General features: G+C 29.0%; 1 protein-coding gene across 3 annotated transcripts; it reads right to left on the bottom strand.

Annotated features, from left to right (window-relative positions):
* Positions 1 to 154: 154 nt before the first annotated feature.
* On the bottom strand, positions 155 to 3191 carry LOC112795479 (replication protein A 70 kDa DNA-binding subunit A-like). Of its 3 annotated transcripts, XM_072237158.1 has the most exons (12): positions 2723 to 2798; positions 2564 to 2599; positions 2329 to 2496; positions 2158 to 2257; positions 1942 to 2066; positions 1760 to 1844; positions 1530 to 1665; positions 1296 to 1459; positions 1103 to 1217; positions 822 to 1007; positions 641 to 721; positions 155 to 556 (listed from the first exon to the last, which is right to left on the bottom strand). In XM_072237158.1, the coding sequence occupies exons 3-12, from the start codon at positions 2468 to 2470 to the stop codon at positions 371 to 373; spliced, it is 1320 nt and encodes a 439-aa protein (XP_072093259.1). In that variant the 5' UTR covers positions 2471 to 2496; positions 2564 to 2599; positions 2723 to 2798; the 3' UTR covers positions 155 to 370. The 3 variants fall into 3 exon arrangements, with proteins under 3 accessions (XP_072093259.1, XP_025693196.1, XP_025693201.1); XM_025837411.2 differs by having other exon boundaries at positions 2329 to 2599; positions 2723 to 3191; XM_025837416.2 differs by having other exon boundaries at positions 641 to 744; positions 2329 to 2599; positions 2723 to 3010.
* Positions 3192 to 14900: the final 11709 nt, after the last annotated feature.

The raw sequence follows: 14900 nt of genomic DNA on the forward strand, positions 1-14900 counted from the left end.
CTGATTCTAGCATGACTTAGCGATAGCCATTGCTATTGTATAAAGTATCCATTATTATTCATATAATAAGACTTTTTTTTTCTATTACTTAGCTAGTCATTTTATTATGTAACTTAACACAAAACAAATATATGAAATCACTATTACAGCCACGTGAAGAAAAATCCAGTGCCTGAGTTGTCATTCAATACTATTAAAACATATAGAATCCATCTTAATCAATATCTCTATTGTTAAGACTCTAAATCCTCATTACTAATTTTAGTTACATATAAATAACCCTAATAAGAACATTATCAAAACATGAAGACAATAATAGCTAAGCAAAAAACAGTTTATAGATATCTCTGAAATAAGTATTTCATAAAGCTCATTCATTGCTATCATGAAGTTGCATCTTCTGTCTTTTTCCACGATTGCGGGTAAGTTTGTTGGTTGAAAACCCCAGTTCTTCTTCATTCTCAATGTTGATGGGAATTTGTTGCTTTAAAACCATGGTAGCTGTTTTGGCTGGAGTTTTGCACTTGAGGCTTGTAACACTATCCTCCACAACATCCTGTCCCATGAAAAAAAACTGTCAATTTCCTGCAGATTTAACACAAAATAACCAGTTCTATAAAGTATATAGCACAAGAGTTACCACAGAATATTGAGAATCACTAAGATTGTTGATATCAACCATAGCTGCTGACAAATCCACCGAGTTACTGCACCCGGTATCCTACAACCATATTGGAGATATTCCTACTTAGATATTATAGCCAAATAAACTGCTCAAAGTCTCAATATAATCAAGGAACCTACAAACTTTTAGCACATACAGTTACAGTGGAGAACGTTTTATTTGGGAGATGCATTTCAAAAATTGTATCATCCTCGCAGACCTTCATCACTGTATACACCTGGTCATAGAGCTTGATGTTGGAGGATTTGACATTCACCTTAAAAAGAAGTTTTCTTTCTAACAGGCTCTCAAGAGCTGCAGGGTATCCTTCAGCATAAAGTTCCTGAAATTAAATCACAAAAGTCTAAAGTTATAGTTTATTTCATTGACATTTATATAAAGTACATGACATAATACTTGTTATAATTTACTATGAACCTCCTCATCCTTGATCTGTTCTGCTTGTCTACCACATAGTTGAACCGTTTCTCGATCCCATAGAAGCAGTGTTATGCTACCAGTGCCATCATAGGCCATCACCTCAACCTTAAACCTATTATATAAATTGCACAACTTAGTAAATTGCAATAACATAGTCCATCCAAAACATATTGTAAATCTGAACACAAACCTTAACGATGCACTTCCGTGAGTGTGGCCACACTTTCCACACTCGTATCTATTTCCAATTGGTGTTTCAACCTTCTTCGGACACTTTCTACATGATTTGTAAAACCAATCATCCTTGCCAGAATTGATTGCCACAATTGTTCCAGCAATCCACAAAGGGCCTTCCTGCAAATACATGAGGGTTTATGTAAATGCCATATCATGTAACGTGGATTTAAATAGGTGATGGTATGACCTGTGTTGAGTTTAGTGCTTCCTCTATTGTGTTCACCGTCACATCACCCCGCTTAAGTTCATCTGCCCCAGAATGTGAGTTGTTTGTGTTGACTTGACTAATTCTGACCAAATTTGAGGGTATAGCGGCAAGCCTCCTACGCGGTACAACGAAAGTATTTTTTTAATGCTTGGCTACATCTGACCGTTAAAAAAAATTTGAATCTATAGAAATTGAAATGTGGATCAAACCTGTCACGAAAGTCGCGAACCTCCTCGAGATCGGGATTGATGCGTAGCTTAGAAATGTCGAAATGACTCTGTACTGAGGTTTTCTCTGTTTATTTATAAAGCTGATAGTGAGAAAACTTCTGACATCACTTAATGTGTACATTGTATTTATATAGTATAGGATAAAGGGTTTAGATTCATACCATTCCATCTACTCGGTCGGAAGAACTGCAAGACCACTATCAATGGTTCAACTCTTCCATCATCTAGGTATGGTAGTATTTGATCAACCATGTCCCCAAACAACACACACCCAATACGATAATTACTGCAAATCAGTGTGATTAAACAGGTTTAACCCTTATTATCATTATAACACAACCTATATTATGTCACTATAATTCACGAACACAACTTACTCAAGATCTTCAACCAAAATAGCTAGACGCTTCGTTTCCTTCCCTTTGCTTGTGATGAGTTCCTTTGGATCTTCCTTTCCAACCACTTCACCCATAATATCTGCGATTTCCATCTTATTGTTAGGTAGTTATGAGTTATACATTAAGGAAGTGTAAATGTATTCGCCTCACCTATTAATTGAGAGTCATTGATCCTGTCAGCATTCAACAACTCTGAAATTTGCGTTAATCGAAACGCTTGAAGTGGGAAAGTTGGATTCTCCACCAAGAGCACCACAGTTCGGTGAGAGAAATTTAAGGTCCACCGATTCATAGATGTCTTGGTTTTTTCTCTCTTGTCTACAACAATGAAATTTGACATTTTATACATCTTGAACTCATCAATGTTATCATTCCATCTACGTACCAACGCCTTAGGGACCGAAGCTTGGATCCTCCCTCCCTGTAAGATAGTAAATACAGCTCAGTTTGGAATGCATGTGTAAGATAGTAAATACAGCTCAGTTTGGAATGCATGTGTGAATGTATAAGATCATGTAGTTTATATTCAATTAATATTACTTGCCTGACTATCTTGAAGAACCATTTCAATACTATTGATCTCCTTAGGATTGTACCGGCAAGGAGCTTTCCATAAACGAACAACATGGACCAAAAAGTTCCATGCAAGCTTTTTCGGACTGACATCCATCAACAAATCAAACGATTCAGCCATGGTTAGCTTGATAAAGGAGAAACACTACAATCAGCTAGCCTTTGACACTTTTTTCAAACTGGAAGAAGTGATGTGTAGAAAGATAGAGGTATGAACATTAGATGCATGCTCCTTTTTATAGTGAAGTCTGTATCTCAAAGACATAAAATGTCTGTTTCTGTCATCGTAATAACAATTATTTTTTATTCATTTCGAGATTCGATAATTTAATAACTATTATTTTTTATTCTTCATTTCAGGTTCAATAGATATGACATTACAATTTTGGGTGTTGTCCACGTGTCAATCACTCAGCGCACCACTTGTCGATTGAACAATCAGCCACTACTTAGTTTATTATTCGACAAGTGTCCAGTCTCCATAATTGACACGTGGCACAGTGAAAGGATATGGGCATCAAAGTAAATAAACATTGTTTAGCTGTCAAATTTAAAACTGTGTGTACATATAAATAGTGTGACAAAACCCTAAACTGAAAATTTGTTAGCGGCCACTATATTTCAAAATTCAAAACTCATTCTCCTCCCTCATCAGATATCTCTCCATCTGTCTCTCCGCCTGCCGGTACCGAAGCTGTTCACCGTCACCGGAGCAAACAAAGAAACTGCCCGCGATGCAAATAGAGGAACCATCGGTAGACTTTTCCTCTGTTCGCGGAAACTAAAGCTCGATCCCTTTGCAGCTACTCGGCATAGATGGCTGTCGTTGGCGGTGTTGCAATCTTGCAGAGGTAATTTTTTTAAGAGTTAGAATAGTTACACAAATCGTTGTGTTTATGCAAAATCGATAAAACTGAAAAAGTGTTTCTTTGGCACGGTTAATGAACTCAGAATGGATCACGATGTAATAATGTTCAGATATAGCATCGAAGTGCATCTTGAAGGAACTCAAAGATTTGCATAAGGACCCTCCTACGATCGGTGAAGAAGTTCAAGAAGGTAATATTTGATTCACTTTTATTGATTAATTGGTAGATTTGGGGTTTAGGGTTGATACGGTGTTGCTACTATCAGTAAAGAGGCATCAGCTCAGCAGCAAGATAGTGATGCTGGAAAGCTAATCAAAGGATATTCACTGTCCGAGAAAAAACAAGAGAAGAATGGTGGTAGAGATCTTGCCGTTAAAGGTGCTATCGACTGTGAGGCAGAGGTAATTTTTTATCTATTTTAAAACAAAAATACTTTATGTATTTATTTTTCTAATCTCCTTCTGTTTTGGCTAAAGGTTGGGGTTGGATTTACAGAGCAGAGAATGAGGTTTGATAGTTAATGACAATTCCTATGAGGCCGTGATAGGCGGCTTCAAGTTTGGTTAAATTTTGTTTTTGGATTGGTATTTGAATCATATATGTGTTTTGTTGATGTGGTAGATTTTAGATTCAATGTTATTTTTGGTTGCTGTTTGATTGGAAAAATAACAAAATGATGTTAGTGTTTAACTTAATAATGTTATCACAGTTAAGTTTAAGTGATGATAAAAAAACAATTGAAATCAGCTCCTATGATTTATTGATTTTTTAGCTTTTGAAGTTTAGAGTTTATGGTTTAATTAAATTATTAATTCCAATTTCAAATTTTTGTGATTGTTTTAGTGACCAAAAGTCCAAAAGAGAATCAGAAGCAAAAGAAGAAGAAATAGTCTTGCAGCAAAGGAGAAGTAAGTTATTATTGCACTAATTATTCAATGGTATTTATAGTTCATGTGATTTCTTTTAGACAAATTTTCAAAGTTTGCACACTATATCCATTACTTTTTTTAAATTTTTGTTTATATAGTACTTATTTGATTGGCAAGGAAAAAGTTCCATATTTTTTAGAATAACATTGAATGGAAAGGTTGGGTTGAAAGTTACTAAATACTAACATAAAATTTTTTTGTATCCTTTGAGGTAGATTCCAAGTGCAGATGAAATGAAAATCCTGTTTAAAAGAGGTTTTGGATATAGAATGCCATGTATTGGAAAAGTTTGTTAGTCATATTAGTCTTTTTTTGTATCATTTTTATTTTTTGGTGATTACTTATTTGATGTTAAGTGTTTTGCATCTAAATTTGTTCTATTCGAAATCACTAAACATAAATATTTTTATGCTTTTTTTACTGCCATAAAGAATATGAAGATTTAACCTTTTAGATCTTCAATTGAGTAGTATTTTCAGAAAACTATTGTAACATGCTGTGAGGCATTATTTTTTATTTTGTTAATTTTCATTTTTAATATTATTTTAAAATAAAATATATAGCTTATTGAATTAGAATCTTAGTATCAAAAAAGAAGTTGGGATAGCTTTTAAAAGTGATATTTTTCAAAATATAAAAGTTAGACACCAAATAAGAGAATTTTCCTTTATAGGGTTACATGTAAGTATATATAATGATAAAGGTATTTTGTTTTCTCAGGATTTATGAATTTTATTTATCTTGGATTTGTTTCCATCACTGTTTATATATGTTAACATGTGCTAACATGTGGTATTTTGTTTGTGACTTATAGCTACTGTGTTTCTTTATCATAAATAATGAACATGTATTAATGTAGTCACATTTTGAGTTGTAAATGAAATAGAAGTCATTGGCAGTTTTTTATTTTACTATTATGATACCAACTGGGTGGAATGAATGCCTTTTTATTAATGCATGGAGTGTTCTTCTTCCATATTGTTACTTCATTATGAAGATGATAAAGCTGACAAAATAACCATTTTTGTTACTTTAAAAGTGCGCTAAAATTTATATTTGAGCATGTCTTGATGAGAAAAACTAATGTTGATTCAGGTTACATTTGTAAAAAAAGCACTGAAAGATCTAAATTTGAGGATGGCTCAAAGGGTGCATAAGATGTCATCATATCATAATTGGATTAAGTTATAAACATTTTTGGTGGTTGCAATAATTGTGATGATAGAAAATTTTGGTCTTGAATGTCTCTTTTCTTTTCTAACAATGAATTTTACTTTGGATCTGTATTTTATTTTTCTCGGTGAATGATAGCTACAAGTTTCACTGTTCCATGGTAGGTAGTTAATTAAAGCTCTTTCTCATCTTTTTTGGGACTGTATTTTGATGGAAGTAGGTAGTCAATTAAAGTTTTTCTTCATCCTTCTTTTATAAATTTTTATTAAAATTATTGTTTTATTTTTCTAATTTTTTATGAATTCATTTATGTGTTTGGATTAGAAATTGTAGATTCAAGAATTAAAATTTGGAGTTTTCACGTGAAAGTCACTGTTATGCCAAATCTAAGAAACAGATTTACGAAAGTCACCATTATGGACTGGAATTTGAGATTTGTTCAAGTAAGTAGAGGAATGCTTCCTTTTTAATTATTTCCACAAATTATGGATTATGCACTAATATAAAGTTTGAAGTGCCTTTGAAGTTTATTTCATAAAATGATGCTATAAATGCTATTCTACTTTTATATGTCATCTATCTGGCCATGATTTTGCATTGATCAATTTTCACTTACAAGTGTTGATGGTGAATTCATGTTAGTATGCTTTTAGCCTTTAAATCATTTACATTTAGCGCTATTAGTCCTTAAGGGATGAAATATGTACAATTTAATCACAAAATACTTTTTGGTTTAGTGTTATAATCTTTAAGAGATTAAATGTGTATAATTTCAATGGCTATAGAGTTTGTTTTTAATTTGTGCAATTTGAGAAATATATGTGCTGAATAGGACATGCATCTGCTAATTCTCTAAACATATTAATTCATGCAAGAAGAATTTTATATTTTGGAAAATTTCAAACAAGAAATTTTAATGAGGCCGTGTGTGTGAAATCTCACAAGAAATTCAAGAAAAATTAAAGGAATTCTATATAATCTAATTGGTTTATTGTATAATTTCTAGAAGAGATTGTTTTTTTAATGAATAATAAAGAACAAAAAACTATATTTATTTCATTTAGGAAAATCTCGAATGTGCTTTAAATATGATGTTTATTGTATAATTTCTAGAAGAGATTGTTTTTTTAATGAATAATAAAGAACAAAAAACTATATTTATTTCATTTAGGAAAATCTCAAATGTGCTTTAAATATGATGTTACAAAAAAATATGTTTAGGTGGTTACTAACTAAATACCAAAAGAGGGATTAATGTATGAATGGTGATTGCATGATGATGACTTTGAGAATGATTTTGTTGTTTTTTTGGTATAAAATTTTAGGAGAACTTTTTTTTTTCAACAGGTTTGCCAGGATGATAAAACAAAACAAACTATATGAGGATCAATTCTAGGATTTTGTTGACATTGCTTAATTCCAGTGACATTTTATAGTAGATTATTGACATTATTTAATTTCGTTGATTCTTCCAATTCTATTTGTTTAAAGTTATTATTTGCTTTAATATTTTCTTCTTTTGGTTTTTAATTGTTTGCCATGCGTTTGTAATTGATGTGAGGCATGTTGAATTTATTCTTTATTGGCTTTGACAATATACCCATTGATGTCGTCCCAAAAAAGTTTGGTTATCATAACTTGATGTGCTTTTCTTCATCAGATTTGCTACCTTACTACATCAGATTTGGATATGAATTTGAATTTGGAAAAATTATTGCTTTTACTGATATTAGACCAAAATACTCTTAAGCTGACTTGAACATATCCCAAATGCAATACCATATTGTGTATATTTGTTGATCTGAACATGAATTTAAAGATGAGATTGAAGTACTTATATGGTGTGTTCTCTGCAATTTTCTTTTTCTAATTTTCGTGATTAGATTTGATGCATTATTAGGTTTTCTTGAAATGCAAAGTGTGCTGTTAGCATTTATGAGTATCTGGATTTTGTTGCATTGTGTTGTTCGTCTATATAAATGAAGAGTAATTGAGAAATTGTGTCAATTATTTCTTTTTTTCCCACTATTTGTTTTACTTTGCTTTGTAACTGCCTTATATAAATTTTGATTACTGTGAAAAATGAGAACAGTTGTATTTGTTTTGATTCTTAGGTCGATGAAGAGTTTGCATTGTGTTGTTTGTTTATCGAGAATGAATAATGAGTAAATAATGACTGAGAATTTTAGTACTTATTGAAAAGTATGTTCCTTTGTTTACTAGAGATGATGATTCGGAGAGAGTTGACAGGAGGAATGGGCTGCACTCCAGATTGTATACGGCCGCAACAAAAGGACAAGGACTACAGTTCAATGCTTAATGTATTTTTTAGTAATATTCAGGGCATAATGCTCACGTTCAATTTGGATAGGGGCATGTGGCATTAAAAAAATATTTGCATATTTTTTTTAACATTAGTTCTGTTTATTGTTTAGAAAGATGCGAAATTTGGAGTAAATAATAGAATTAAGAGAATGAAGTGAGGTTGAATCAGAAATTGAGGCAGAGGTTCATGTTCAATTGCCAATGCACTTGGATTAAACTTAAATTTAAGTTTAAAATAAAAATATTTTTATCTTTCTTAGTTTACTTTTATTAATTTCCGACTTACTTTTGTTGTTTTTGTTGGATTGGCAAAAAAGTAGGACTTCCAATCAAATTTAGAAAAAAAAGGTTTATTTTGTTTATGTTGCGGTTAATTATATGTATTTATGATACTGTAATAGTGATAATGAGAAATTAGGTATTTTTATGTGTATACATATATATATATATATATATATATATATATATATATATATATATATATATATATATATATATATATATATATATATATATATATATATATATATATATATATGCGTGTTTGTGTGTGGTTTTGATGCTTAATGATTTTGTATCTGTTTTAGAATTAGAGTTAGTTTGAGGACTTTTAAAAAGAAAAAAATTATATTTTTTAAAAGATTTTTTTAATAGAGAAAAGTTATTTTATATTTTGACAAACTTTTTACAAAAAGTTTTCAAGTATTAAGAATGTTTTTTACTTATACTCTTTTTAAAAATAAGGTATTGTTATTTGTTAGCTATTAAAAAAAGCGAATACTTTATTTTTTTAAATAAAAATATATTTTTTTAAAAAAGATGTATTTAAATAAATTTAAAATTAAATAAAAATATTTTATTTTTTAAAAAGATATTTTTTTAGTTTAAAAAAATCAATCCAAACCGATACTTAAGTGGGTTTAATGTGCTTTTAGGTTCGATACAAGTTTAAGGGATGTTAGTAAATATACATTTAATTTAAGCTATTAATTTATTGTGATTACATTGTTATATTTAGTTTGAATTTAACTTTAAAATTGTTTGTTGCCTTCACTTTGTGAATAACCTTAATAATGCATCATTTAAAACGTAAAAGAATCTGAGGTTCTTACATAAGTAGCTGAGTGTTATATTTTTTTATTTTGATACAACTCAAGTTAATTATTATGTTTATAAAGTTAAAATATATTCGATTAGTAATTAATTATCTTTTTATGTTCAACTAATGAAAAGCAATTGTAATGATTTGTGTTTAAACTCAAATCTTTTCAAGTCTTTTTTTTTTTTGAGACCTCATTCATTTTGTATAAATATCAAATATTGGTATTTTATATATATAATGGATTGGTTATCACAGTTTGTAAAATAGTAAAAATTTAATGTGTGATATTAATTTTCATAATTTTTTTATTATAAAAGTTGGGCATTTAATATTTTCAACCTCTTATGAATATATACGAAAAATCACTTAATGCATTCTATATTTTGATATAACTGTATGAAGTGAATTAACTTAAATAGCATGTAGCAAGAAATTAACAGTAAAATTGGCTCAATTTGTTTAAAAAGATTTTATTTTTATTTTGCGATTTTAATTAATATACCTTTATGTATAAACATTGATATCTATCAATTTGTAATTTTTTTTATATGAAAGTTGTGAAGTATTTTAGGTAATTGTTTTATAAAAAAGGACAATTTAAATTCAAATAATAATATTTGTTAAAATATATTGCTCTTTTATTAAAAAATTATCAATTAAGCATGTATTATCTATTTTAAATTAGAAGTCACTAAAAAAATTACTTCAAATTAGAAGTGACAGAAAATAACTTTTTTTTACTGGATTAATAATCTCATATTTCTTATCATCTAAATATAAAATAGTGTGTATTTATGAAATATTAATAAATATTATTCACGTCCAATAAAAAAGTACGTCTGACTGATGTTATCATAGAAAATATAACTACATTATTTTATCAGTAGATTATAGCACTTTTTTTTAATTAGATACCATTTTAAATTTGTAATAATTAGAACTTTTTTTTTTAATTTTGAAGTTATCAATAGTTGATACTTTTACATAATATTCTATTAATATATAAAGAAAAATCACTTCAATAGTTAATTTCAATTATACATAATAGTAATTTTATTTACTTATTTTTTATATATTTAGTTAAAATGTATTTTTAAAGTTACTAAAATAAAAAAAAAAGTTATAAAAGAATATGCAAATCAATGTTAACTAAAGTATTAAAATATATAATTTTACCAAAATTTATATATTGGCTTTTTAAATTAGATTGAACATTAATATAAAAAAATTAACTAATTATATATTAAGTAAATTAATTCTTCTTATAAATATGTATTAATTTTTTGTAAGAAAATAATTTATAAATACAATAATGTAGATAATGTACATGACTCGCACGAAGCGCGGGCTCTACACTAGTGGAAGGCCCGCGCTACGCGCGGGGCATTTGTGAATTCATTGTAAAATATTTTTATTATATTTTGAATGTTATTATACATGTAATCTATGAGTACCAAAAACATTTGTTATATAAAATTATAAAAATTTATTGTAACATTTTATAGCCTATTCTATTAGTGGCCCATTATTAGTTTTTTTTGGACTCACATTAATAAATTTTTTAGGCCCAATATTTTTTCATTACATATAACCATAACAGCACCTATTATTTATAAAAAAGGTTTAAAGTTACCCATTACCTACAAATTATACTAAAAGGGACAGTTAACGGTAAATTTTGTCCCCACCGCTAATACATATAAAAATATATATATAAATAGTATGTAAAATTAGAAGTTGAATTTAAATGTTTCATTTTTGGAAATATGAATACGTTAAATGAAACACAGTATCCAACGTTCTTGATAATAAATGTTAATGAACATAATAACTCCCTTTTCACCTACCAATGTGCTGCTTTCATTACAGCAAAGTTCAAAAAAAAAAAAGCATAAACAACAGTTCATCAAAACTTCTTCCTTTCTAATCCACAGCAGCGAAAGTTCAGGAAGAACTTCACTAATTATCAGCATAAACATTGTACTGGGATATGAATTTCAGATCTGCAAGTCCCAGTGAGTGTTCCTTTGATTGAGATTGTTTTGCAATTGTTCACTTTCATGTTATCAGTTAAGACTGTTTGTCTTCTTCAGCTATAGCCATCAAATGATTTTGGTCCAAGGTAAATCTTGTAACAAATTTTGCAATTATCACTTGAGAAAAAAAATCCGTCACCTATTCATAACATGTATTGAAATCATGCCTTTGATTAGGATCTTCATGTATTTCTTAAACAGTATCTATATTGACTCTTCTCTGACCTACATACACTGGGTAACAGATAATGGAAAAAAATATGAAATGCTACACAATCTATCTTCAATATAGCTGATGCCTAAATGTTCACAAAATAAGTTTACTCATTAAGCAAATTCACTGCTTCATTGAAAATACATTCTTAAAAAATCCATTCGGTATCTCCATCCTCCAATTGAAAATTTCCTAAAAAAAGGGGAAAAAAACTGATATAAATTTTTGTTTTCACTATGAATGTATCTCTTAACTACATATAATTTTGGTGCTGAAGCAATATTATAATGCTTGATGTCAGTTTAAATCTTATAATTGTTAGGTTTCCATTATCTAATATAATTGGGGAAACTTATTTTTCTCTATGTATCATATATGGTGTGTGTATCTCACTCTTCCTTTATTATTTTTTTTGAACTGGTATTGACCCTACTGATAGTTTTCAAGCGTTGTTAGTTTGTTTAATAATGTTATGAAAGTGTAAAAATTCTGAAGTTTGTTAATGAATACTTGAATGAAACATTGAAACATGAATGAAATGTTTTGTATGGGAAGAAAGAGGGATTAAAAGACAGAGTAGAGGCAAATGCAACATGCATGTCTTGGAAAAAGGATATAGGTTATAAGTTTAGTGTGCACTGCAATCTAGAATTTACTTTTGATCTCTAATTTGGTTGAAACTGGGGAGCATTTTTGTGCTGTTGACAGAGAACATTTCCTCTTTTTCCTTCTTTTCCTATTTTTGTATAGAGGATAGCTGTTACTTTTCCTAGGATTATAATATCTTTCATTATTTTATACACGTGAAGCTAACAATACTTTTAGATTCCATCCAGTGTGAACATTTTGGACAATGGCTAATGGACAATGCTTTCCAAAGTTAATCCTCAAACATGGATCTTTTCATGTAATTAATGCATGATCATAATCTAACTAATACCCTTACAAATTCATTTTATTGTGGCTGAGTTAGCAAACCTATATCTTATATCTCGATCTACACCTAATCATCATATCAATTATCTTCAATTTTCAATTCTCAGACTTAATTAATGTATGATTTATTGACAGAGTTAACAATCGATTTTTCCGCTTAGTGGAGACTGAAACCAATCAAGTTGTCTGCTCTTGTTAAAATCCAAGTAAGTCACTTATATTCTATGATACTCATAAGTAGCTTATATTATATGTGATTTGTTTAAGTGGCATATGACCTTTGATATACAGATGTACTTGATAATAATGGGTAAAGGATTTTACCTCTATTTTCAGCTCAAAACAAAAACAGTTTTGTTTTCACTTTCAAGATGTGAAATTCCTGCTTAAAGTGACACTTCCTCTAAGAATTTTAACGGTTCATTGATATATTTAAGGTTTAAGTACTCTATTGATCTTTATAATTTTGCGAAGTTTTTAATTAGGTATTTATACCTTCTTTTCCTTTTAATTGAGTTTTTGGACTGATATTTTTTTTTAACTGAGCCCCTACACCTTTTTTTTCTTTTATTTGGGTCCGTGCATCTTATTTTTTTAGTTGGGTCCCAGTAAAATTAAGTCAGTTACTGTCAAGAGGGACCTAATTAAAAAAAAAATTAGTGCAGTAATCCAATTAAAAGAAAAAAAAGGGATAGGGGCCTAATTAAAAATCGTACAAAACTATAAGAACCAACAGAATAATTAAACCCATATATAATAATAAGAAATAAGATCGAAACTTATATTATTATATGCTTCTTAAAAATTAATATTTTTCCAACAACGACTGTTTTATATAATTGCTTAGGCTTTGTTTGGTAAAATTTTTACTTTTCCAATGCGACTTATGAAAGCTGTATTTTAAAAGACAGTTTTTTAAAAGTTGCAGCACTTGCGTTTGGTAAAATCAAATTAAAAATGACTTTTAATAAGTATAAGTACCACAATTGTGTTTTGTAAAACAACTTTTAAAAATTTAGAAGATACATATTTATAACGAAAAATAATTTGTTGCTTTAAATTCTTTAAAATTTGATATAATATTTTAAAATAAAAAATTTATAATAAACATAAACATAATAAATAAACTCTTTATTTTTGAACATTAAAGTTTTATATAAGTATTTGTGATAAAGATGTATTTATGAAGATTAGGTTGAAAAATAAAAAATAAATAAAGATTGTGTTAGAGTTGGTGAAGGTTAGGATGAGAAGTTAGAAATACATGAGGATTCCAATGGCAATATCATGGCCAGAAATATGTCCAGGAAATATGTGCAAGAAAATAAATAAGATTTGGTAAGCAGAAGTCAGTTTTAAAAAGCTCCCTCTCAGATTCTTTCGGAAATACCCTAACTTTTAGAAGCTGCAACTGCAAGTACGTACAAGTACTTTGACTCTTTAATTTACCAAAAACAAATAAAATGAGGTGTTTGTACCTTTAAGCACCTCCTCAAAAAGTTTTACCAAATAAAGGCTCAGTCCTAAGGAAATTTTTTTAATAAATTTTTATTGAAAGTTAATATATGTTATATTGACAATGTCTTTAATATGACTTACCAATAGAAAAAATCCTTTAATGTTGGTTTAAGAAGATTTTGTCGTAACATATTCAGTTACAAAATAATAAACTTATTTGAGTTTTCTTCTCTGTAAATTTGGTATATTGTTTTTAATATTTAACTAATGCAATCTAATTCTACATTAGTTATGGGGTTACTGTTGGCAGAGAAGACATGTTAATTATTTATGAAATTCTATAAAAAAATGTGTCTTTTTATGAGTAAGTGTTGACACATTTTAGTATTTTATGTTAAAAATTTAAACATTTAGAATAAAAAGTTGTGCACGATTTTATGCTTTTTCTGAGAAAACAGTGCACATTGACTGATTTTATGCTTTCTCTTAAAAAGTTGTGCACATTGATTGATATCTACTTATTCAACCAATAAGAGATGGGTTTTATTGACCCAAATTAAATTCTATGATATTTAGAACTAACTCCACATTCATCAAATATATCCTTTTGTTAGTTGAGAATATTTATAGGACGAAAATCAAGTTTAGCTTCAGGTAGACAGTTCTGATAATATCATGTAAAGTGAATTTATTTTCTATCTACTACACATGTAACAACCAAAATAACCGGTTAAACCGGTAGATCACAATAAAATGAAAAGAAATTTGTGTCATATCAGAGCCAATTAACCTTTCTTCACCATTCACGAAGACCCTGGAGCACCCTAACCGTCCCCTGCAAAAGTTAGCATAGTGGTCTCTACATTTTTTGAACTTCTATTGGATTTCATTCTTTTTGTTTGTTGTTGGAGCTCATCAAAGGGTGAGAATCAGGATTTTTTATTGACTGGTATGGCAGGAACTTTTAAAAATCTGTGTCGACCGTAGGTACAGATGATATATGCATGAAAGATGAGTTTTTTGCTGGTTATTTTATGTAATAAGCAAGATGAAAACTCCGACTCTACCAAAAAAATTTAGTTTAGTTTTCGAAAATATAGATAGAAA

Source organism: Arachis hypogaea, chromosome 1 (assembly GCF_003086295.3).
Source record: "Arachis hypogaea cultivar Tifrunner chromosome 1, arahy.Tifrunner.gnm2.J5K5, whole genome shotgun sequence".
In the NCBI taxonomy this organism is placed as follows: domain Eukaryota; kingdom Viridiplantae; phylum Streptophyta; class Magnoliopsida; order Fabales; family Fabaceae; genus Arachis; species Arachis hypogaea.